The 24,332-nt window shown below is 50.0% G+C and overlaps 2 protein-coding genes across 4 annotated transcripts; one reads left to right on the forward strand and one right to left on the reverse strand.

Annotated features, from left to right (window-relative positions):
* Positions 1-1,533: 1,533 nt before the first annotated feature.
* trmt61a (tRNA methyltransferase 61A) lies at positions 1,534-19,904 on the reverse strand. Its single transcript, XM_030117762.1, has 4 exons — positions 19,648-19,904; positions 18,340-18,686; positions 8,216-8,482; positions 1,534-2,632 (listed from the first exon to the last, which is right to left on the reverse strand). Exons 2-4 carry the CDS (start codon positions 18,668-18,670, stop codon positions 2,331-2,333), a joined length of 900 nt encoding a protein of 299 aa, XP_029973622.1. The 5' UTR covers positions 18,671-18,686; positions 19,648-19,904; the 3' UTR covers positions 1,534-2,330.
* Positions 7,995-24,007, forward strand: ckba (creatine kinase, brain a). 3 transcript variants are annotated; one of them, XM_030117761.1, is made up of 8 exons: positions 7,995-8,017; positions 21,318-21,519; positions 22,070-22,224; positions 22,325-22,457; positions 22,961-23,132; positions 23,210-23,333; positions 23,415-23,604; positions 23,675-24,007. In XM_030117761.1, exons 2-8 carry the CDS (start codon positions 21,327-21,329, stop codon positions 23,851-23,853), a joined length of 1,146 nt encoding a protein of 381 aa, XP_029973621.1. In that variant the 5' UTR covers positions 7,995-8,017; positions 21,318-21,326; the 3' UTR covers positions 23,854-24,007. The 3 variants fall into 3 exon arrangements, with proteins under 3 accessions (XP_029973621.1, XP_029973620.1, XP_029973619.1); XM_030117760.1 differs by lacking the exon at positions 7,995-8,017 and adding an exon at positions 18,058-18,064; XM_030117759.1 differs by lacking the exon at positions 7,995-8,017 and adding an exon at positions 20,896-21,044.
* Positions 24,008-24,332: the final 325 nt, after the last annotated feature.

Raw genomic sequence — 24,332 nt, forward strand, 5'->3', positions numbered from 1 at the left:
CTCAGCGACTCTAAACACGGAGGAATAAACAAAGCCTTCCTGGGACGACAGTGACGACAACCAGAGTCCAACTCAAAGCAGACCCGAGAAAACTCGACAACGCCTCGTGTTTCAGGAGGCCGGTGATGACACCAAGTCAAGAAGGAGCCAAGATATTCAGTCCAGCTGAGCTTCAACTGTTCTCATCAACAGCGAGGACATGGAGACGGTCGCTGCTCCTTCCCTTTGGGTTTAGATTCTTTACTAAATGTGTAGCAGAGGTGCTCAGTTAGGCCTTCAGGGTTTTTTTTTTTTTTTTTTACATCGCAATAAAAAAAGGAAGTGTTTCCTTCAAAGAGGCTGTTCTACAGATTTAAGGTCTCCATACATTTTGTCCTTGAGTTTTTATATCTTTGTTGTAGTTTTGTTTCGTTAACATATTGTCCGGATTTGAAGTCACGTATGATAAATCATCCGTGTCCAGATGTCTGTGCTCCAGACCCTTCTGTCAGTTTGTCCTTCAGGTTTTATCCGAACAGCCTTCTCAGTTTTCTTCATTGCAGTAAGAGTTCCTCTGCTTTTCTGAAGTCCTTCACAGCTTCCTCACACCGTAACATGCTGTGAAAACAGTGTTCAGACATTTTTCTTGGTGCGTCCGACAAATCCAGCTGTAATTAATGTTCACTGATGGTGCAGTAGCTGCTTTCTGCTGTCATACAGTGACATCTAGTGGTTCAACACGGTATGTACCGATCAATATATTGAGATCAGGATCTACATTAATATTTCGGTCTGCATTCCATTTTATTTTGAAAAACTGTTAATCCCTCGTTAAGGTCTTTCCACAAACTGCCCCGCTGGTTCCTGGAAAAATTCTGTTGCTTAAAAATGCTCCAATCGGGGACCACAGCGGTGATCAGGTGACGCACGGAGCAGACAACCGAAGTTGGACTGCACTTCTGCTGACAGGTTCCAAACGGGGTTCAGTCGACGGCGGCCGACGTTAAAAAGATCGGCGAGGCGATCGGCTGGATTTGTCGATAACTGATCAATTATTGCTGATACTGGCCCCGATCTGATATCCACTGATCCGATCGGGACATCCCTATATTTGGATACATATTTCACTTCTTAATATCAAAGCTGCGTGAGCGGGCAAATAACAAAAAAATGACTTGTATTCTGAGAAATACGGCAATTTTCACACCCTTGAGTTTGAGGGACCCGAGGAAGGGCCTCTGCCGTACAAATTAAAACCATGGACAAATTTCTCTTGGATAAATTCATCATAAAGCATAAAAATATATGAATATATTGGAAAAGTTGTTACATGAGATCATAAATATAACTGTTGGTTGCAGGTTTATCTAGGAAAGCGACAAGTACTGCATCAAGACTTTATCATGATTAAAATCTGAATGATTGCCTGTTGATTTCAGCAGAGTAGCCATTTTATAGATCAACTTAGAATGTGAGTCTGACGGCGCTCTGAGGCCGACGGCGCTCTAACGGAGTCAGAGTGAAGGAGTGAAGCAGGACTTTGTGCGAGAGCTTTAAAGCACGCCTGGCTTTTCGCTGGCAGATGCTCGGCTGTCAGCTGCAGATGGATGCGCTGCTCTTAAATAGGTGGCACAGTTAAACCCTGCAGGACGGCCGCCACCTTCAATTCGCCGGTTTTTAGGCTTTTCGGGGCTGAATGGAGGAAGTTAGGCGAACTCGCCGCCACCAGGTCTGCTCTGACTGAGACGTCGGGCCGATTTCCTGAGCTGCCAACGAGACGGGATTCAGACGAGTTTGTGTTTCGGTAACATTTGCTGTGATTACAGGCATTCAGTGACACTATCGGACGCCGCTTGACGGTTACCATGGAGATGTGAGGATGAATAACAATACTACCATTTGAACAGGGTTAGGGAGAAGATTTTTTTTTTGGATTACCGTATTTTCCAGACTATAAGTCACTTTTTCTCGGTTGTTCAGCTACTTCAGTAAGTTACAGGCAGAATGAAAGAAGACATGATGTTTTCACATCTATTGTATTTACTTTGATACAAAAGTGAAAAAAACGTGTTAAACAAAAAAATAAAAGTATGTTCCCCACATGATAACATTGTTGACTAAAACAGATGACTGAAAAGTTGGGGCCTGTTTTCACGGCATAAATCTGAACAGAAATCACAGAGTAGTTTCTCTCCTGCTTGGTTCATGTGACAGACCGGTGACGGAGTGCAACATGATGTAACAGGACTGTAAATCCTGCAGTGCCAGGCGGGCGGTGGAGGAGCCTGGAGCCCCCCGCTGGATTATCTCGCACTCAGAAGGCATTAGAGGGAACTCTCCGCTCCTCCGCCTCAGGTTCTGGGCTTGGTGGCGAAGGTGAGGTACCCCGTGTGTCCCGGGATCTCTCTGGGCGGGGTGGTGGTCTTCAAGGTGACGGCAGGGGGGTTTGGAGGGGCGGCGGTGGAGTCGGAAGGGGGGTCCCGGGTCGAGGAGTCCTGTCCGAAGTCGGGCAGCGGGAGGGAGACGGTCCGGACGTCGTGGACCCTCAGCAGGACCTCCAGGGTGCTGATCTCCTCGAAGTCCTGATCCGCAAGCGCCTGGCACGTCCTCTGGACCTGCTCGATGCACGGAGAGAAGGAGCAGAGGCGGCCACCTGCAGGACAGACAGGGAACAAGACCACCTTTAGGACACTGCCCCCCAAACAAGACCACCTTTATAACACTGGCCCCCAAACAAGACCACCTTTAGAACACTGGCCCCCAAACAAGACCACCGCTACCACAACTCTGGCCCCCACACAAGACCACCACAACAACGCTGCCCCCTCCCCCAAACAAGACCACCTTTAGAACACTGCCCCCCAAAAAAGACCGCCATAACCGTAATGCCCCTTCCTAAATAGGACCACCACTATCACAGTGACCCCCCCACAGTTACCGCCACACTCCCTTTCCAGCAACATCTCAGTGTCTGCATCTCTGCCGTCTCAGCAGATTAAAACTTTTAACTTTCCGACTCTCGAAGTGAAAAGAGCGTCTCCTCGCGGCTCAGAGCCAGACAGCCGGCTGCTGCATTAAAAACACCGTCGCCACATAAATGACCGTATCTCCTGGAATATAACTCACGTCCGTCATGGAGAGGAATAAACACGTCTTCCAGATAATCCCGGTCCAGCAGCTGCTGTTCCCGAACCTCCTGTCGATTTGTTCCTCGGCTCTTTCCGTCATGGTTCTTAACCCTCCATTAGTCTGTTTTCTTCATCACAGTAACAGTTTCTTCCCTCCCGTCCCTCTCAGCTTTCTCTCATATCGTCTCTAACTCTGGTTTCCATTTTTACTTTCATTTCTGCTGCGGATTTTTTTTCTTCTGTCAATCAAATACAGTCGTAATGGCTGTTTTTCTGTGGGACTGCAGCAACAGTCGGGTGTCACACAGAGACACCTAGTGGTCCCAGCTGGGATGTACACTTAGAATCACATGAGCAGTCAAAGAGAAAAACGTCCCTTGAAATAAAAAGTATGGCAGCATTACGAAACGCATCAAACAGTTAATATTTAATCATTTCATTTTTACACGTACAGAATTTCATTTTGTAGCTAGCTGCTACGTTGCGCTAATTAAGTTAACTATTTTATCAGGATTCTGTCCAGTCTGTACCGACAATAGTTTTGGCGTTTTTCTTTACCTGATCAAATACTTCATGTAATCAGGTTTGAGGGTTTCAGTGGATTTAGCTTCACTTTTCTCAGCAGTGTACTGATCTATGAATGGAGATTACAGTTAAAAAAAAAAAAAGACACTGTTTGCAATCCCTGCTTGGATATTTATGGAGAGACTCCTTGGAGGGAATCAAACCTTCTCAGACCGTCAAAGGTTTTATTTCTCCGTCTGAGGAGACGGTGCTTGAAAACATCCCAAAGATAAATCATCCAGAGCTGTTTTCCACCACGGGCCGAGTCAACTGGATCTGACTCCAGGGAACCCGCCGTACTACCGAGTTTTTCTTGCACCATGGAGCCGTTCTGAAGCAGATTCTCTTCCTGACCAAACGATCCAGCGACCCGGGGCCCCACTCCGCCGGCGGAGGATCACGAGAGGGAAGAGACGGCGTCTTAACGAGCTGGGATCACCTGCCGGCGGCGCCTTCTCCTCTTCGAGCGGAACCCCGCGGTGGAGACGGCGGGAAGCCGCGGCGGCCGGCCAAGAACACTTTCACCGGCTGACCCGGAGACCCAGGAATGCGCCTGAGCGGCGCAGCTGCGGCGGACGAGTCTCGGGCTGAAGAAACAAACGGAGTCCTGCAACTAAGAGGGTCCCGATCGGGGGTCCGGGGCCCTCGACACCTGAAGGGGCCCGACGCGCCTCTCAGAATTCAGCCGGTGGGAAGCGGCTCAGGACATTTTATTTTGAAGTCGGGAGCGTTTCTGAAGCAGGCCGCTCTCCGGAGAACTCGCAGCGCAGCGACGGCCGTCAAAACGCTTCTGCCTGAACAAACTAACGTCAACAGCAGGTCTGAGGCCAGCTGCGGTCCAGCTGTGGTCTGGGCGGCGTCCTTGGCGTCTGTTTTCACGACAATGGTCTTCGGAATCCCTGAAAATGCAACTTTTTGAAAATGCTCCGACTCTGTCGCGATGGAAACGAGACCTTTCTGAAAGGCTGCTGCTGCTCATGCTAACCAGGTTCGAACATGAAACTTTTCAAAAGTGAAGAGTTTTCACTGTAAACTGGGCCTGAGGTTCAAAGAGCTCTCCGATGCCTCATTTAAAACTCCAAGTGAAAATATAAACCAACAAATCATCCGCAAAAAAGCTTTCTGAGGAGGAAAAGGTTTTACAACTCAGAAGGCAAATTCAGTTTTTCATCTTCAGTCAAAATTTTCACCAACAATTATACTTTCATAGGTCTGGAACTTTCATGGTTTTTCACACTGAATAAGTCAATCCCATTAAAAGTAAAGAGAAGCCCATTTCATCCACATTAAACAGAGAATTATCTTGTTTTCTTTCACACTGGCTGAGCTGCAGAAGTTCAGCTGTTTTCACGTCATCTGAGGCAGGACTGGTTCATTCATTATGAGGAAAGAACCATGAGGATTCACAAATGCAGCCGTGTCCAGTGTTCTCGGCGCTCTGGAAAGCTTCCCGTTTTCCCAGTCTGATGTATAATTTAGCGAGACTCTCCCGCTTCCCGGCCGCTCTTGAACGCACCGTCAGACTCATGAAAAGGCGGTGGAGGCGAGGCGAGGCCAGAAATGGAGCGAGCAGAGAGACTCGGGGTGTCTGGGATGGCCGGCGCTCTGCTCCGACACCGCCACAAACACACAACTTAACGGTCTCCTAGCAACCGGGACGGACGCACAGGGAGCGGCCTGGTCCACGGTTACACAGGAGGGGGGGCGTCCGTCCGTCCAACATCAGCTGTCCCGCTGCAGACGGGACAGAAACGCTGTAAAGCTGGGGCTGCTGAGTGTTTGAGTTCATAGGACATGTTTGCTTTATGCTTGCATAATAATATCACTTAGAGAGGAGGGAGGGAGGGAGGGGGAGGGGTGGGGGGAGTCAGGGGGAGGGAGGGGGAGGAGAGCTGGGGGGAGCTCTGCATTGATTCCTGGGCAGAAGGCCAAAGCATGAGGAGAATTACAACTTGGAGAGGGAGGGAAGAAGAGAAAAAACAGAAAAGTGGGCAATATTTCACTGCCTCTGGTCTCACATTGAGTTCGCTGCAGAGAATCGGCTCCCAGCAACGGTTCATTTCCTCTGAGAAGCTTTGGGCCTCAGTGATGAAGAAATAAACCCTCACTCTGCAGCCAGCACGGGAAAACCTCACATGAATGGCTTTTATTCACCGGACTGGTTACTTATTTCCATTCTGACAGGACTAAAAAGCATGAGACGTCTGTTATGACGTGACCCCGCCCAGGAGTTGCTCCTTCACTCCTTCGCGAAGTTTTTCCTTTTTCTGCTGGCTCATGTGTGACGATTGGTTTCATCATCTACATGACAGGTGGCTGTAAACTCTGTCTACTCAATAAACCTGAACAGGTTGTTTCCTTCATCTGGTCATTCACACAGCTGAGGTCAGCTGGGATTTTTTTTGGGGGCCCAGTTTACGGCACAAGTCCTGAAGTGAAAATGAATCTGTTCAGAACAAGTTTGACGTCTACACAGAAATGACAGAAACACTGAAAACAATGTCGAGGTGTCAAGGTTTCAAATAGACAATATCACTAATCCTTAGAGGTCAGACAGAGTGGGGGTCAATGCAGGGCGAGGGGCGCCCTGGGTGTGCGGTGCATTTGGGGTAACACTGACTCCTGTGTCTAATAAGTCCTGGTGGAGCCCCCCCCCTGCCCCAACCCCCCCCTCGCCCCCACTGACCTGCCTGAGAACACAGCAGCATTTCTTATGTAAATCTGCTCACAGACAGGCTGCTCAGTATGAGGCTCACGGCTCCTCGGCATCTCAAACTCTCTCCGGCTCGTTGTGTCGGCGTTCGCTGGAGGAAACATCCAGTCCGACCGCCGGAGAGCAAAACAAGCCGCTCCTTACGGAGCCCGGCTCCGCAGCATCGCCCTGTATGGTCATGGGACGCTTCCCCCGCCACATCGGCCTGCTATTTATCTGTATCTCAGTGTGTGTGTGTGTGTGTGTGTGTGTGTGTGTGTGTGTGTGTGTGTGTGGGGCACCATACATGGGAGTGGAGGAGGAGGTGGGAGAGCTGCAGGGCAGCATCCTGCATTCCTCTTCATATTGGGGTTTATATTGTGAAGTCACGCTGCATTTAAGTGCATCGGGAATATTGAAATTCTCACAGGAGTCAGACTGTCTGCGGCGTCGCAGCGAGTCTGAAGGAAGGTGATCCAGAGAGAAACCTCCAGGAGGAACACGGCGGATTTAACATCAATATCTGACCTGCTGGAAGATTTAACCTTCATCCCACTGCATCATACAGCTTCAGCTAACATCAGACTACAGAGCATCTTCCTCTAACATCAGACTACAGAGCATCTTCCTCTAACATCAGACTACAGAGCATCTTCCTCTAACATCAGACGACAGAGCATCTTCCTCTAACATCAGACGACAGAGCATCTTCCTCTAACATCAGACTACAGAGCATCTTCCTCTAACATCAGACTACAGAGCATCTTCCTCTAACATCAGACTACAGAGCATCTTCCTCTAACATCAGACTACAGAGCATCTTCCTCTAACATCAGACTACAGAGCATCTTCCTCCTCTAACGTCCAGACTGTGATCATGTATCCTGCTGGTGTGTTGCTGAGTGATCATTCATCAGCAACAGGAGACAATGAAAGAGTCTATTAACTCAAGAGTTAATCAGTAACTCAGTGGTACCGAAGAGTCAATGTATGCTTGATTTGAAACAAGACTACTTTTTAGAAGAACAGCTCATAAGAGGAGCTCTGAGCCTGCAGGCTGGTTCTTCTTAATAACAGTGCTCTTTCTCTTGTTCTTTCACTACGAGTAAACCTTCTCGGTAACCTGCTCATCGCTGCTGGTGAACGGATCCAGGACGAGTGGCTACGAGCTCTCAACACCAACAACTTCCTGTTTGGTTGGCGACCCCCTCAGAGAGTCTCCGACCTGCCCGGACACGCCGCCGCCGCCGCTCCTGCCTCAGCAGCCCGGTTTGTGTGGCGTTGCCACGGACGGAGAAAACGACACAAGGGCGAGTTAATGAGCTGCGAGGTGCGATCGATGGCGGCTGTGAGTGCAGCGCGGGGCCAGCAGCCCGGGGCCACGAGGGGAGGGGGGGCTGATAGGCTGGTATTTTAAAATGTGCTCGGTCACAGTCATGCTCCTGCTGCGGGCCGAGTCACGCAGGAGTCATCGTCAGGTGGTGCTGATTGTGAGCCGGAGGCCGCATGTGTGAGCCGTCAGACAACACGAGTCCTGCAGGACACGAGTCACTCAGAACAACACGGGTCCTGTCGGCGTGGAGCGGCGGTCAGACGCTCCAGACGACAGGAAACACTCATCCACAGAGCAGCCGGCAGCCACCGACTAAAACAGGTTTATTCTCCACCGCTGAGCGCCCCACCTCCACATGAAAACCCAGAAACCACAACCACCAAACCCTGGATGTTCCCGTCTGCCCCGGTTACGAGTCGGAACAAGCTGCTGACTCGAAGACGTTCGGTCTTTTATCAAAGCTTCTTCACCGAGCTGGATTTCCTCAGACTAAAAGACGTACTGATGGTTGATTCTGACCTTGTCTCTTCATGGCGGCCTTGGCGTGCGGCACCGCCTCCCAGGGGCTGGGGATGTCCAGGAAGACGGCGTCGGCCACCCCGGTGACGCCGAAGCCGTCCCGGCACACGTCCTGGTTCCTGACGGTGACCAGGTGATCCACGCGGTGCTCCCGGAACTCCTCCGCCACCTTCTCCGCCCGCTGCTGGTGGAACTCCACCGTGTGCAGGTGGCCCGATGGCGCCACGGTGCGCAGGATGGCGTGAGACAGCGAGCCGCTGCCCGTACCTGGAAACGCCACAGACGGACGGTCATTTAGGGATTTTACCTTTATTTTACCAGGAGAGTTCACTAGGGATGGGACGAGATCTCGTGTCACGAGATCTCGCGAGATCGAATGCCGCGAGATTAAGTACGTTTATATCAAGGCAAAAACTCTTTATTAACTGGAATATTGACGGAATGATACATTACAAGGCGCACAGCCATATAAACACGTGCAAACCCCTGAATGTGCTCATATTCATATTTAAAAGTCCGGTCGAAAAGGACATGAAATACTGTTCTGCGCATGTTCTATCTGCAAGGAATCTTGGTCTTTTGAGTCCACAAACTACTTGTGATACAGTTTAATTGATACGACGTAAAGAAAATGTGCGGAAACGATCGTTCAGTTCTTCTCTTTTATTGAAAAAACGGTGCATCGCATCAATGCACATTTTACCACGTCTTACCGGCTCACACTCTTTTTCTAACAGCATGCAGAGAGAGCCTGCAGCGGCTGCGGCGCCCTTCTTCCTCTGTGGTGTCTGTGTAAAATAAGGTTGAACATGCAAACAGCGCACCTAGTGGCATGAAGTGCAAATGCAGTCATGGCGTCGTCTGTGCGCCGCGGTTTGAATGGGAATAGGGGAACTAGGCAGCCGCATCGGGCGCAGTGCAGAGCGGAGGGCAACGTGGCTGTACAAGGGGCACTCCGACCCGACACTCCATGCTCCGACGCTGCATGTGAGTACCGCGCTGCCCCCCACACCTCAGCACCCCCCCCCCCCCCCCCCCCCCCCCCCCCCGTCTCGTGTCGTCTCGATCTCGTGGACTCAGTCTCGCGAGACATCTCGTCCTGTGAAATTTGTGTCTCGTCCCACCCCTAGAGTTCACCGATCCTCATTCACACCGACGACCTGGTAATCACTGATTCGCTGTGATAAACAACACAGATAACCTGAGAGAGTGTGTGTGTGTGTGTGTGTGTGTGTGTGTGTGTGTGTGTGTGTGTGTGTGTGTGATACATTTCCCCCTGGGCTCATTTTAAAGATTTGATGACGTATTCTAGCTAAAAGTGTGTTAATCTCTGTGTTTATTTGTGAAAACACCATCTCAGCATATATTCTGCTGGAATAACCTCAGATTAAAGCAGGTGATGGAGAGAGACGCTGGCGCTGAGAAGGTGGATGAAAGCTTCTCTCTGCCCTCCGTCAGCCTGTCAGCGCCGCACTCGTCTTCACGCCACTCCGTCCAGAAGTGGACGCTCCTCCGCTGCGAACAAAGGCCGCTGATGTGGAGAGACTGAAGGAGCGCTGAAGGGGAAAGGCGTCACGTGACCCTGCGGTCCGGGACCATCTCCCTCCCCTCCCCTTCCTCCTCCTCCTGCTGCTGACATTACATCACCGCCGTCTTTGTTCGCCAGGCGACAAAGAGGACAGTGTTTACCCCACAGCGGCACTCTGAGCGGCTCAAACCTCGCCGGATGGCGAGCGGATGCGAACAACGGTCAATGGATGGAGACGTGTGGACGGACTTTCAAAAAGCGCCACACAAAACGAGGGGAGAGCTGCTGAGTGACCAAGAAAGAGGCGAGCTAGCTTGTTTACGCCAAGGTGACAGGAGATGCTAATGCTGAGCGCCGGAGCGGAACGGCTTCGTTCTGCCCGGACCGCCGTGCAGTGAAGCTGATGCAGGTTTAGACGGCTGCAGCGGGGGGGCACGTTTCCACGGCAACCACTTCCAGCGAAGACACTAAGCTTCCGATGTGTTTTTGGGGTTCGTTTGCTCAGAGCCACTCAAAACGCAGATTTCAGGACACTTCGGGCGCCGTCTCAGCGGCCTGCCACGCTCGCTGCATCCTTCTCAGAACGTTGACTTGTAAACACAAAACTTCTCAGGGAGGAAAACACAAGAAATGCTGAGTTTTCACTTAAAAACAGTGAATCAGTGAATTACAACCCCATAAAAGACTCTGAACAACTTGTTAGTAACATGTCCATCAAACTTAATTCCAAAACACAAAAGGCCATAACGTGTAGATGGTTTATTCAGAAAGTCCTTCACCTTCCAGCATAAAACACAATTTCCTCATAAAGTGGCTTTTCATCTACTTTCACAAAACCGTGAAGAATAAGATGGACTGAGCTGTGAAGCTGAAGGGAAACAAACTGCTTCATTCAACAGTTTCACAGCCGGAAGGTGAAAAACGAGACGCGTTTCACCTGCAAAGCGCCTGGTTCTGGTTCTGGTTCTGGTTCTGGTTCTGGTCCTCCCAAACAGCCCGACTCTGCTCCTCTGTTAGACCGCCGCACAGGCTGTTCAGTGTGAAGAGGCTCCGTCTGAAATCAATCTGCATGTTCGATCGATCGGCACGCCGACATGCTGACCGAGACACTTCCCTCCGTGATCACGCCGATATGAAAAGTGGACGGAGGCCAGGCGGGGCGGGAAAACCTCCAGCGTCAGCAGGACGCTCAAGTTCATCTCACACGGGAGCGCAGTGCTTTAACCCGGGCGTTCCCACCATGTTGGGTTCTTCTATCAGTAGATTTTAACAACATGTTTCATTTCAACATCTTTTTTTTCTTCATTTCAATTCATTTCTCCAATTTTTTACCAGGTGGGCTCATAGAGCACCGACTCATTTCCAAAAACCTGGTCTATAAACGTGTGACGTCAAATATGGAAAACTTTGAGAATCTGTGTCTTTAATTTTTTCATTTTCTCCATAAACCTTTCAGAATAAAACCATTATCCCAAAAAATACAAAAAAAAGTAACTGTTTTTTATCGGGCTTTATTTAAAATGGTTTACAAATTTAGAGTTTATTGTTCTTGTTCTAAATGTATCATCTTAACCCTTCAAACCCGGGGGGACCCTAATCAGGGTCCTCGTGACTGTTACCCGTCAACAGCAGTCATAAAAGATGCATTAATCACAGAGATTATAGCCATGCTGGGTATCAAATTAAACCTAAGAAGCCAGGCTACAAGTCAGCACAAACCGTTTGACAATGTACAAAACACATCTAAAGCTAAAGCTAAATGAAATATAACATGTGAAACGTAGATACATTCCACAACTGCAACGTTTGTACAACATTTCTGTCTCCACAGCAGAAACGCCGCTTTCAATCTGGACATATTATATGTCCAACGAAACCCCAGACTCTGCCGATTCCAACCATGTACAGCACGACCCCCTAAACCGAAGCATTCGGGAGATAACAGCGTTTCCACAGCCAAAACAAAAACCGCTCAGCCAGAAACCAGTTATAAAAAATGATATTACCTTCATGGTTTCTCCTTAGAAATCATTTTACCGTACGTCCACAGCGCTTTTTAAAAACATGTCTTCCGTGGTAACAAAATCACGTGGTCTTGATACTGATAGACTATTTGAGGAGCCACACAAAGCCTTGACGATCTTCCAATGACGAAGCCCGTCTGTTGTGACGGCTCGTGTTTGGCTGGTTCTGATTGGCCATAGGTGCTGCCCGTCATTTTCACGTGGGCACGACTGCATTCTATTGGTTTCAAGCTATCCAGGGGTGGGTCATTTGTCGAGCTCGGCCAACCCGTCTTTGAGATACAGGCATGCGCCCTGAGACTCGGGCAGGATCCGTGTATCTGACCAGAGCGCATGGCGCACGGGGAACGCACCACTAGGGGGCGCAGTCAATGGAGAATAACATAAAACGATGTTTTTGTTTTAAAACTTGTAAATAGTCAAAAATTATAAATAGTTTGATGGTTTGAATTGACTAGTTTTTGTTATTTATATATTTGTATTGGATTGGATTGGTTTTTCGGTGTAATTAATTTTTAGTTATACTGGTTTTTTCCACTTGTTTTCATGTGTGTTTTATATATTTCTATTGGTTTGACTTGTTTTTGGTTATTTATATTTTTATATTTAGTATAAATAAATGTGTGTTGAAAATGTAGTGGCTTCATGTGTTTTTTGTTTGAAATTAAGTACATAAGATAGGGGGTTTCTGTGCGTGTGTGTGTGTAGCTGAATTTTCAAAAATATGCCAAAAATGGTTGGATCCAACTCTACTCATCACCATTAGTGATCTAGAAATGGAATATTACGTACTGCACATGAGAAAATGTAGATGGCACAGATGGTGCCGAATTGGCACCTTGGCATCCTCGCATGAACTTTTTTGGAAAACCCTCTGTAATTCTGCACTGCTTCACTTTAGCAGAGCAGGTCTTTGCAGAAACAATGTCAACATGTTGGACTTTGGTTTGAAAGAGAATTATAGCTTATTCATCATCATTTCAGTGAGTTGCTCATGCTGACAGTGGGTTTTTTTTGGGCGAGGCTTGAAATTTAATGTGCCATCTTATTGCTCGTATCCAGCAACACATATACGATTTTTACACTTCTCCATAAAGCTCACGTGTTATCTTTATACTGACACCAAACTTTTCAAATAGACCTTGTGGTTGCAGAGATATACTCATTTTAACTGGAATAGTAATTTCGAGAAAAATGCCTTAGTGTGGAGAGGGTTTTAACAGGTAAAACATTTTTTAATTTCTATACCAAAACACATCCCCCAATCTGTGGCCACTAGATGTCTCTGTTTGGCAGCAGAAAGCTGCTGCAGCACCACAGAGAAGAAAATGACTGGAGACATTCAGAGACGTCAAATCCAGCAAAGAGAAAAATAAAAGTCCACAACAGAATTTAAAGCAAAAAACAGAAAACAAAAGAGTACAGAACGAGAAACTTGTAAAAGAACTGGAGAAAAGAAACAACTGTCGCCAGTCACATCTGGACACTGACACCAAACGTGACTGATGGTCCAGACCATCGGGCCCACGAGAGGCTGAGCTGTCAGTCTGCTGTGTTGTCTGTGAAGGACTGTTAGAGTTCTTTCTCTGCTCGACAACCACAGACATCTCTTCACCCGGAGACGGAACCGGCAGGACGGCTGCCGAGTTCGGACCTCGTGGTCCTGCGGGTGTGGAACTGAATCAGCCGCCATCGCGCCTTCTTTCACAGCTTCATCTTATTTGAGGAAGTGGCGTCCGATCGGCAATCAGCCTCCGCCACAGGCCTTAAAAGGAGAGGAGGAAGCAGATGCAGACGTGAGACTCCATCTGACCTTTGACTCACGTCTGCTTTCGGTTCTGGGTCTGGTTCCTCCGTGCGGAGCGGCGAGGACGGCGAGAAGCAAAACCAGCGTCCGGTCGACGCGGCAGAGAAGTGAAAACTGCAGCAGTCATGTAAACCATCGAAGACCGAGCTACCCGTGTGGTTTCCTGAACTTTTCAACTGTCAGACTTCAGCTTCACACATCTTCCGGCGAAATATCTTCACATTAATGGAAACTTTTATGAACGTTAGTTTCAAAAAACGAACCAATTTAAAAGTGAGTCACTGTGCTAACACACACACACACACACACACACACACACCGAGAGCAGCTGAGAATTTCAGTCTGTTTAAATCTCCACACACCAAAAACCACTTGCTTCCTGTCGCACACACTGAGCACGCCTTGCTCTTCGTATCTGTGGAAAAGCTGTGAAATCCTGCAGCAGACTGGTGGAACAGTTTTCCCTCTGACAGTTTCTCTACTGTTGAACGAGGACGTGAAACAATCGGTGTTCCTGCTCTGGACGAGCCCAGCTTCACCGCATCGAACTCATTCAGTCAGAAACACTGATGCTCCTGTTGAACCGACAGCCTCCTCGCTCTGCCTCAACACTTCGCGGGTGTGTGTGCACTGCAGATCTCACACAGGTGTGAAGGCACAGAGAGGCTGTGTGAATAATTAGCTGCGAACCTTCAGGAAGCACCAGGTGACTGCGGTAGCAGAGCGGACGCCGCCTGAGCCCCGCCGGACGGATCGGGAGCATTATCACCTCTAAGCTCTGAGCTGACACACACACAAACACACACAACGCTAACGCAGGCCGATTAGCGCTGATCAAACGGCCGTTTAATAGAGGCCGTTTCATCTGCTGTCAGACGCCTCGTTTCCGTTTCCTGCATGTTCTGGCGTGGAGCAGCGTGACGGACTGCGGACAGCAAGGCTCCTCTGCAGGCTGCAGCCCTGAGTGCTGACTAATCAGACTGTAGCCTGAGCTCATCCATCACCAGAGACCCTCCACCCCCACCCCCCTCCAGGCCCCCTCCAGCCCCCACACGACACACCCAGTCGATCCATACCGCGACATGCGCAGGGCGGCGGGCCATAAAGCATGACGAGGCACTGCAGCAAACACACGCCGGCCCCAACACCCCCACCCCCACCCCCACCCCCACCCGTCCCTGGGGCGCCGCAGCCCAAAAACACTCCGACACGCTCGCCGTGATCACGGTGAGAGAAGTGGAAGTGAAGGCAGCGAGCGCAGAAACGGGAAATAAAACCAAGACGGCCACGTTACGTAACGACAGACACATCTGGAGCAATCCCATGATGCTCAGCGCCGGCAGCTGAGGGTCTGGGGGTGAAAACATCTGGAGGAGGCTGGAAGGCGTCGACCGGGGGGGGGGGGGGGTTTAAACCGGCCCGTCCTTCAGCACATCAGCACTGAGCTCCATTCAGGACAAAAGACTGAACTCCTGCATCTGCCTCACGCAGCATTTCTCACTTCATCTGACTATTTCACTCCCAGTCATCAGCAGTCAGGCTCCAGTCCACCGAATCTCCGTTTATGGGCCAGGATGAAAACATTCGGGACGAGCTCTTATCTCAAGCTAAACTTAAACCTCTAAACACTCCGGTGCAACAACCAACCACAGACACAACAGCACACTTCAAATGAACCGACGTCAGGTTTGTTCAAACTGCGGCTCACAGCCCAATCGCGGTCGGATTGTATTCCAATTTATCCAATCATATTCACATTTTCGACACAATGAAGAACTGTTGAAATATCAGGAGAGCATCTCTACTGTTTGAAGATTAAAGGGAACCATGTGACTCAGACTCGTTTACACGATGTTTCAGGTGAAAAACTTCCGTTTTTATCTTTTCGTTTCAGAGAAGGTTGGCTAACAAGCATTTCGATCGTTTCCAGGGCGACAGAGCCCTTTAAGAAGCTGGTGCGACTGAGCACCGTTGTCGTCTGAACGGACAGCACACGCAACGAGACGTTCCCATTTTCACTTGAACACTGCATCGGCGCCGCAGAGCCCCCCCCCCACCCCACACACACACACACACACACACACACAGAGCTGACTCATGCAGCACCTCCGTCGCTGTGCAGATAACAGGTGTACCTTTGCTGTTTGCACTCTGAGGTGTGGATGCTTCTCGCTCTGCTCGGCCTTGTAAAGCTCGTCCAGCTCACATGAAGCGATCCGGATTCAGCTGAATCGACAGAAAGACGAGCGTCTGGACCTGATGCCGCACGTCAGATGGTGCATCCAGACTGGTGTTGCAGTAAAACCTGCCTCCAGAAACGATCTCAGGGATCAGCCAAATGAGCTTCAGGCTCAATATTCTTTTGCCGTTTAATGTCTTGTATTTTTAACACTGAGAAACAAGTGGTTAGTGTTACATTCCTGTGTCTGACTGGCTACAGTGGCGTATTTATAGATCCACGACTGGATTCAGTGCTTCATGGTCTTCATGGTTCATTAAAAATGCAGCAGACGAGCACAACGGAGCAGTGTGTGAGTCGGCCGGACTGCAGCAGGCTCAGCTCCAGAACACACCAACAATCTGACTTAAGTAAAACAAAAAAACAAAAACGGACACAAGTCCAATAGGGATGCAAAACATTGCGGCAAAACATTGAACCGTTCAGTCCGCTGGGCACAGGACAAAACGCCCTAATGGACCGCGGTTTTTCGGTTTTGTGATTCATTTTACACGGCTGCTTTCCAGCCCATCGTTTAACCCCCAAATTCCACCGGACGCGAAAGCGCCGTCCTCAGGGGGAGGGCTGCTCCTCGGAGAGGCTCTCCTGCTCTCATGAATTTAGTGTATGCGCTTGTCTGGACGGAAAAAAAAAAACCCCTCTCCCTCCGCGAGCTTACCGGCCAGCTGCTGTTGTGTTGCTGCTCACGCTCACACGCTGGTGTAACTGTAGCCGGGTCAAAGTGCAGCAATAGTTGCCAGGTCTGCTAATTATCAGCTTCTTATTTTGAAAGTTGCTTGTCATGTCGGCAGTCGTAAGTTGGGGGATTATAATTTATCTTTTTTTTTTTTGCTTGTTCCTAAAGTGCTGTTTTGGGCTTTTCTGCTCCCAAACCCAGGTGAGACTCCCAGCATGCCCCGATCATCCCGGTGGCTCCAAACACATCGACTTTATCACGTATTTTACTGAACAAATCTGGCCACTTTGAGTGCGCCTCATACTTACAGAAGGCATGTCCAGCAAGAGCGCAGGAGTTGAGAGACAGAACTTTGACGAGGCAGCAGCTTGGTTTAAATCTCCGGTGTGGGTAAACTTCTGTTTATACTGCTGTGTAATGTATACAAGCAGTCAATAAGAGGCAATTTATTATTTGAAAATACTCTGTTCAGTATCTGTTATCATGAGAGAAGCACATGATATTATACAGGACACCAGTGATCATGTTATTTGTTAATGTTTACTGTGAAATGCAGTTTCTGCTGACAAGCAAAATAAAGGAGATTTTTTGGGCGAAAAAGTTGTTCTCTTTATGCACAAAATGTGTAGCGTACCGAACCGAAACCGTGGCGCAAAAACCGAGGTCCGGACTGTACCGTGGGTTATCTGTACCGCTGCACCTCTGAAGCCCAAACAGCTGGTGTGTGTCCTGTTTGACTGTCAGAGTGTGTTCTGAACGCATTACTGCACGTGTGCCAAATTTATCTTTGCATTTGTTTGAGCGTGTTTTCAAAAGTCCAATAAGTAACATTACACCACACCACATATCATCGCTCCCCCTCATCCTCGTCCTCTCCAGAGAGGGTCGTGCAGGTTGCCAGATTGAGAGCGTTCAGTGAGTTTAGACTGTTGAGGTGCAATCGACCTAGTGGCGCGGGGTGCGCATGCACTCTGCTGGTGTCATGCGCATACACCTGTATCACAACGCCGCTCCAGTCGGCTGACGGTTCAGTCACAAAATACGGATCACTGCGCTGCTTGTTTGGCAACCTCGGGAACTCACATATGACTAGCTCTGGAACCAGGAAGTGTGACAGTCCAGCCCCGCCCACCGAAGTTGTTCCGTCCAGAACTCTCACTTTGAAAGTAAAAAAAAACTCTACCAAGACATTTATGGATGGAGACAACCGATTGTTTAAAGAGAACGTTTCTTCAATGACAGGTGAACAATGGGAAAGCCTCACTTACTGTACCTTTAAGAATGTTTAAGTGTGCATGCGTTTCTGCATGCTTTCAAGTGTTCAGTGAGTTTCAAGTGCATTCTTGCTTGTGGTTTGAGTGTATTTATAAGTATGTTTTTGTATGCTTTAAGAATTTTCAGTGTTTTTGGATTTTGAATGGATTTCTACATGCTTGGAACAAGTTTTTAAATGTGAGAGTTTTCAGTGTTTTCCAGGGTGATTCTACCCATGATTTTATGCATATTTAAACATTTTCATCGCACATTTTTTTCTTTGCCACTTTCTAACTTTTAGTTTACAACAAACAAGAAGGGGTGACTGCAGACGGCGACTTGCCCCTGAAGCGGTGAGGCTTAACGGTCTCTGAGTGTCGGACCGGTGGATCCTGGGGTGGATGAGACGGTGCAGAACGGCGGAGGCGGCGCCGGTCCTCGAGGTCCAGCGTCCTGTATGTTTCAAACGTCTCCCTGATTCAGCACACCTCAATCTCACGCGCACGTCTTCATCAAGTTCATTAAAAAATCCCAATAAAGAGCTGCACTGGGAGAAACCTGAACCATGTAGGAGGGACGATGGCGGCGACGCCTACCTGACTCGCAGACGACGGAGCCGGGCTTCAGCTCCAGCATCATGGTGATGGTGGCGATGTCGGTGGTGTAGAGGATCTGCGTGCGGTGCGGCAGGCTCACCGTCCACAACTCGGGCGTCGGGTGGAGCACGTGCACCCAGCCGCCCTTGCTGCAGGTGACCTTGGAGCCGTAGCGCCGGCCGATCAGGTCGGTGGAGTGGCGGATGACCCCGTAGCGCGTCTGCGTCTGGGCGCCCTGCTGCACCTTGACGGGCATGGCGGAGGTGTGGTTCAGGTAAACGATGGCCACGTCTCCATCCCGGATGACGTCCGAGTACTCCACAAAGCTCATGATGGGTGGCGTTTGTCTACGGCACGAAGGACAAACCAAGGTCATTTGTGGTCACTTTGAATCGTTTTGTGTCTTAAAGTTTATTTTCAATAACTGGTGCTCAGTCTGGATCACTGTGGAGCTTCCTTGGATGGATGAATGGGTGGATGGATGGGGATGGAAGGGTGGATGGATAATGGATGGGTGAGTTTGTGGGTGATGGATGGATGACTGGATGATGGATGGATGATGGACGGACGGATGGGGTTGATGGACCCTCCATGTATTCCTGTGGCATTAACTTACAGTCTGACGGCTGAGATTTGTGTCTTTGTGGTCATTTTAACTCCATATTTTCATTCATTGTGTAGTTTAAATCACTGCAACGATTATTTAATGTAGTTTCCACATGAATCTGAGGTCGTGGGGGTCTCTTAGATAAACCTATTTAATACATTCGCGACCCCGCGTTGCCATGGTAACCACGTGGCTACGTGACCGTTAATTCAATTCAGTACAAATTTCGGTGAAAAAAACTGAAACGCGACAGTTTGAAGCTGGTTCAAGAGGCGGTTCGTAAACTCGGATCAACTCACGATTTTTATCGGAGGAAAGAAGACGAACAGATGTCCGACTGCATTGAAAATACGGTAGTTAAGGGTTACTTCTCTTTAGGATAACTTCTCAAGCTTTATTCACTTACTTCAATTTAAGCACGAGTTACTACAGGGCTGGTTTAAGTTCGCTAAATGAAGGTAAGTACGAGCTTAACTGGAAATATAACTGACTGGTCTGTTAAATAATGTCAGAAACGTCAAACATGATTGAAAGTCGCAGTGCAAAAAGTGCTCGAAGTTGTTCAAAAGTCGTTTCGCTCGGCGTGCTAACGATGCTAACTGTGCTAAAGCTAGCTGCCGTTAGCGTCGGTTACCCTCCGCGCGAGAAGCTTCCTCCGGTGAACGAACCGCCACGGAGCCGTTAGGACCCCCGGCACCTACCTCCTCTCGCTCAGCGGTGAAAGAGTCCGCTGCAACCGGGTGTTTTCAGCTCTCCGAGGCCGGGGTCTGCACGCCTGCTCCGCCGTGACAGCCGGCCATTCATTCCCCGCACACGTGGTCTTGTTTTGGGGGGAAGTGGAGCCTACGTGACCGGATGCGGTTCCAAGCCTCAATCCGACGAAAACAAAGGCCCGGACGGACAAAGGGAGGCCGTGTGACCGGGGGATCTTCACCGGAGACAATGTCCAGGATCCAGCCTCCAGCTGGAGGAGGCTTCAGTCCCGCCCAGAGCGTTGAACAATGGAATAACCCCGACACATTTAATCTGATTATGTTTCCTTATGCTCAATCCCCGGAATCAGTTCTCTAAATATCTGTAACATCATCATTTTATGATATCAATGCTGGAATTACCGCCACATGAGGTTGGAATATGCTTTAAATTGAGCCATTTTAGCAATTTTTAACCCTGTTATGGAATGATGGCCATTACAATCAATTTACCATTTAAAACGTATTTAAATAGAAATCTCCATCTTTGCATGTGAATTATCTCACGATGCTTGACTAGGATTAATAAATGTAATATCTGAGACAAATCAGAGAAGCTGAGCAGCACAGAAAACGTGTCAGGTTCAAAATCCACACCGGAACAAAGAAATGTGAAGTTTCAGCAGTGAAACAGAGAAAATAATGCACATTCCCTGTCAGTAGTACTGTAAATACTGATCCAGGTAGTACTGGGAGGGTTTTAAATCCTCCTTCGGGGCAACAGAAAAGCAGACAGCTGGTGTCTGAATGTTTGATGATGCTTGTGTGTGTGTGTGTGTGTGTGTGTGTGTGTGTGTGGGGGGGGGGGGGGCACAGCCTTTGTTTCAGGCAGTTTGAGGGGCTGCAGGGGGAAAATATGAAGGATGGGATCTATACATGTTTTATGCTCCATGATCTTTAATGTACATGTCGGTAGGAACAGAAAGCACGTGATTTTCCTCTGATGAGTGGTTAAACGCAGCCCCCCCCCCCCACCTCCCCCCTTGATTACCAGGTTTACATCCTTCACTTGAGCGCACCTCCGTCTATTTCAGCCTGTCATTTGATTGTGGGTTTTAATTGTAGTCGTTGTGTGGAAATGTGAATAAACGGGGAGACGCGAGTGTGAGGAAGCAGACTGAGCCTCGTCCAATTGAATGAATGGAGCAGAAATAGCGGCCAATGGGAGCGCAGCGGCGGGCTATAAAGCGAGCGGAGCGGCGGAGCTCCGGACGGAGAGCCGCTGGACGCCGCCGCTGCTGCTGGAGCTCATCGGCACCACAAACAACAACAACAAACAAAACAACAACATAGGAATATTTGTCTCCACCTCCAGTAGTAATAGCCCTCAAATCCGACAACAGCAGGTACGGATCCATCTCCATTCCGCTCATCTCATTCAGAAATGCGTCTTTTCTGGGATTTCTGGTAAAATGCGACATATTGTTCATGCTAATATAATCTAAGCAGGAGATTAAGCTAATGAAGCGGTGCTGCCTTCAGGCGGCTCGTGCGCTGTGGGACATTTCATCGTCTTTGTGCTGTACCGTAAAGTCTGCTGTGCGGGCGCAGCGGTTTGTTCGTTTCGCTCACCGTCTCTTCTCCCCCCCCCCCCCCCCCCATCCCCTCCCCCCGCTCAGGGAGCAGCCATGCCTTTCGGTAACACGCACAACCAGTTGAAGATGAAATTCGCCGCGGAGGAGGAGTATCCGGACCTCAGCAAACACAACAACCACATGGCCAAGGTCCTCACCCCCGAAATGTACGCGCAGCTGCGGGACAAGCAGACCCCCAGCGGATTTACCCTGGATGATGTCATCCAGACCGGGGTGGATAACCCAGGTAATCCGCCCCGCCCCGCCCGCCGAGGGCCGCGGGCCGCCGCTTTCTGCACTGTGACCTTACAGAGGATAAAGACGTGGAGGGAGGAGAGTTAGCCCTCCATCGTGTCCTCTAGCAGGCCTCCATTATCGCAGCACGCTCAGCTCCTGCAGGGCAAGCCGTGCAGATTAGGGATTGCATAACGCAGCAGCAGATAATCTGCAGCTCCTTTTATTATGTCATCTGCTGTTTGACCGTGAACGTGAGACAGGATGTTAGAGTGAGACAGGTGATGTCTGTGTTCAGCAATGAGCGCATGTCCAGGATGACCCTGGACAGGCCTCCTGCTGAGGAGGACTTCCAGACCTCCAGCACCACATCATGGCCAAGTTCCTGACCCGGGACATGAACGTCCGGCTGAGGCGGCTGGCCACACCCAGCGGCTTCACCGTAGACGGGGTCGTCAGACCGGGGTTGATAATCCAGTACAGTCCAGAGCAGTCAGGCAGTCAGGATGCTGTGTCCCAGCCCCCTGCCTGTCCCCCTGTGTGACCTCTGACCTCCTGTGCAGGCCACCCATTCATCATGACGGTGGGCTGCGTGGCCGGAGACGAGGAGACATATGAGGTGTTCAAGGACCTCCTGGACCCCGTCATCGAGGACAGACACGGAGGATACAAACCGTCCGACAAGCACAAGACCGACCTGAACGCAGACAACCTGCAGGTACGGCCTCCACCCCCCCACCCCCCCCCCCAGCCCCACCCCCACCCCCCAACCCCCCCGGCAGGGCGCTCAGCCTGGACTGACATGTCTGTTCTCTCAGGGAGGAGATGACCTGGACCCCAACTACGTCCTGAGCTCCAGGGTCCGAACAGGACGCAGCATCCGCGGCTTCTGCCTGCCGCCACACTGCAGCCGGGGGGAGCGCCGCGCCGTGGAGAGCCTGTCCATCGAGGGTAACACCACACACACACACACACGCCACACACTGTTATGTAAAGAAGCACAAAGATGCTCCGTGAATTGAAACGTGACACTGGAGGACTCCGTCCTGTGGCAGAGTGGCGCCCTCCAGTGGGAGCAGGTAGAACAACATGTGGCTGATGGTGAAACACACGCAGTGCTTCCAATCACTGATCAATACCCAGAAATCAGGAGTTCCAGGAGGAAAGTCACCAAGTGTAAATCATAAAACCCCTCACCGAGTGTCCACTGCTGCAAAACCACAAACAGCTGGGCCAACAACAAAACCAACTTTGATACAAAATGTTCAAATTATCGACAAACTGGTTCAATGTTCCGTTATGAAATGACAACAGTGTGATTTTTTTTTTTTTTTTTTTTTTTTTTTTTTTTTGGGATTTTAATCTATAAGATGCCTTTATATTAAGACTGATTGAGGAAACCTGTCACTGAGAACCTGGTCAGAGTGTAACCTGCAGTGTGTGTTTGTGTGCAGCTCTGGACTCTCTGAGCGGAGACCTGAAGGGGAAATACTACGCCCTGAAGAACATGACAGACGCCGAGCAGCAGCAGCTCATCGACGACCACTTCCTGTTTGACAAGCCGGTGTCTCCTCTGCTGCTGGCCTCAGGGAGGGCCCGCGACTGGCCCGACGCCCGCGGCATCTGGTAACCCTGCGCTTCATTACACCGCGCACACATGCGCGTGTGTGCGTGCGACTGTGTTAACCTGAGCGTGTCTGCAGGCACAATGACAACAAGACGTTCCTGGTGTGGGTGAACGAGGAGGACCACCTGCGCGTCATCTCCATGCAGAAAGGCGGCAACATGAGGGAGGTGTTCACCCGCTTCTGCACCGGGCTCACAAAGGTGAGTGGGGAAACGCGAGGCCTGCGTCCCCGGCGGCCGCCGCTGTTCCGAGCCTGACTGACCGCCGCTCCTGTCGTCTAGATCGAGAGCCTGTTCAAGGACCGAGGCCACGCCTTCATGTGGAACGAGCACCTGGGATACGTCCTCACCTGCCCGTCCAACCTGGGCACCGGGCTGCGCGCCGGCGTCCACGTCAAGCTGCCCAACATGAGCAAACACGCCAAGTTCGAGGATGTGCTGAAGAAGCTGCGCCTGCAGAAGCGAGGAACCGGTGAGCAGACGTCTGAATCCACGCCGCGTCGCGTCAATGTCCCGACCTCACTGACCCGTTCTGTCTCCAGGGGGCGTGGACACGGCCGCCGTGGGCGGAGTCTTCGACATCTCCAACGCCGACCGGCTGGGCTTCTCCGAGGTGGAGCTGGTGCAGATGGTGGTGGACGGCGTCAAGCTGCTGGTGGACATGGAGAAGAGGCTGGAGAAGGGCCAGTCCATCGACGACCTGATGCCCGCCCAGAAGTAACTCCATAACTACTACGACCCTCCACCCCCGCCCCCCTCTGAATGAGTGACTCCGTCCTGAATGCTCTGTACTGCAGTTTGGGTTTGTGTATTTAAGAAACTGTTCCTGTAAGGTGAAGATCTGACACGAATAAAACATTCTGGTTCAAGCAGACTGAAGCTTCGACTCCCCTTCATCACTGATCAGCTGTTAATTCATGTTTATGCCTTCAGTGAGTCCAGGAAGATCAGCTGTTAATTCATGTTTACTCCGTCAGCGACTCCAGGAAGATCAGCTGTTAATTCATGTTTACTCCGTCAGCGACTCCAGGAAGATCAGCTGTTAATTCATGTTTACTGCATCAGCTGGAAGCCATTTCCTTGCTGGAGTCGGTCCCTGAACGCACCACGTGACGACACCTCAGCGCTGCAGACGAGTCGGTTCAGATCCTGGAGACTCTCGGACACAAACTGACTTGATTCTGCTGAAACAAGCATGTT

This window comes from Salarias fasciatus, chromosome 19 (assembly GCF_902148845.1).
Source record: "Salarias fasciatus chromosome 19, fSalaFa1.1, whole genome shotgun sequence".
In the NCBI taxonomy this organism is placed as follows: Eukaryota; Metazoa; Chordata; class Actinopteri; order Blenniiformes; family Blenniidae; genus Salarias; species Salarias fasciatus.

Excerpts from the sequence above, each read along its gene's own strand:
- trmt61a (XM_030117762.1), bottom strand. The coding sequence starts at position 18,670 with ATGAGCTTTGTGGAGTACTCGGACGTCATCCGGGATGGAGACGTGGCC. Across the intron at positions 8,483-18,339 it reads CTCCGTCGTCTGCGAGTCAG|GTACGGGCAGCGGCTCGCTG; the intron begins GTAGGCGTCGCC and ends TGGCGTTTCCAG. Across the intron at positions 2,633-8,215 it reads GGCCGCCATGAAGAGACAAG|GTGGCCGCCTCTGCTCCTTC; the intron begins GTCAGAATCAAC and ends TCTGTCCTGCAG.
- ckba (XM_030117761.1), top strand. The coding sequence starts at position 21,327 with ATGCCTTTCGGTAACACGCACAACCAGTTGAAGATGAAATTCGCCGCG. Across the intron at positions 22,458-22,960 it reads GGAGAGCCTGTCCATCGAGG|CTCTGGACTCTCTGAGCGGA; the intron begins GTAACACCACAC and ends GTTTGTGTGCAG. Across the intron at positions 23,605-23,674 it reads CCTGCAGAAGCGAGGAACCG|GGGGCGTGGACACGGCCGCC; the intron begins GTGAGCAGACGT and ends TTCTGTCTCCAG.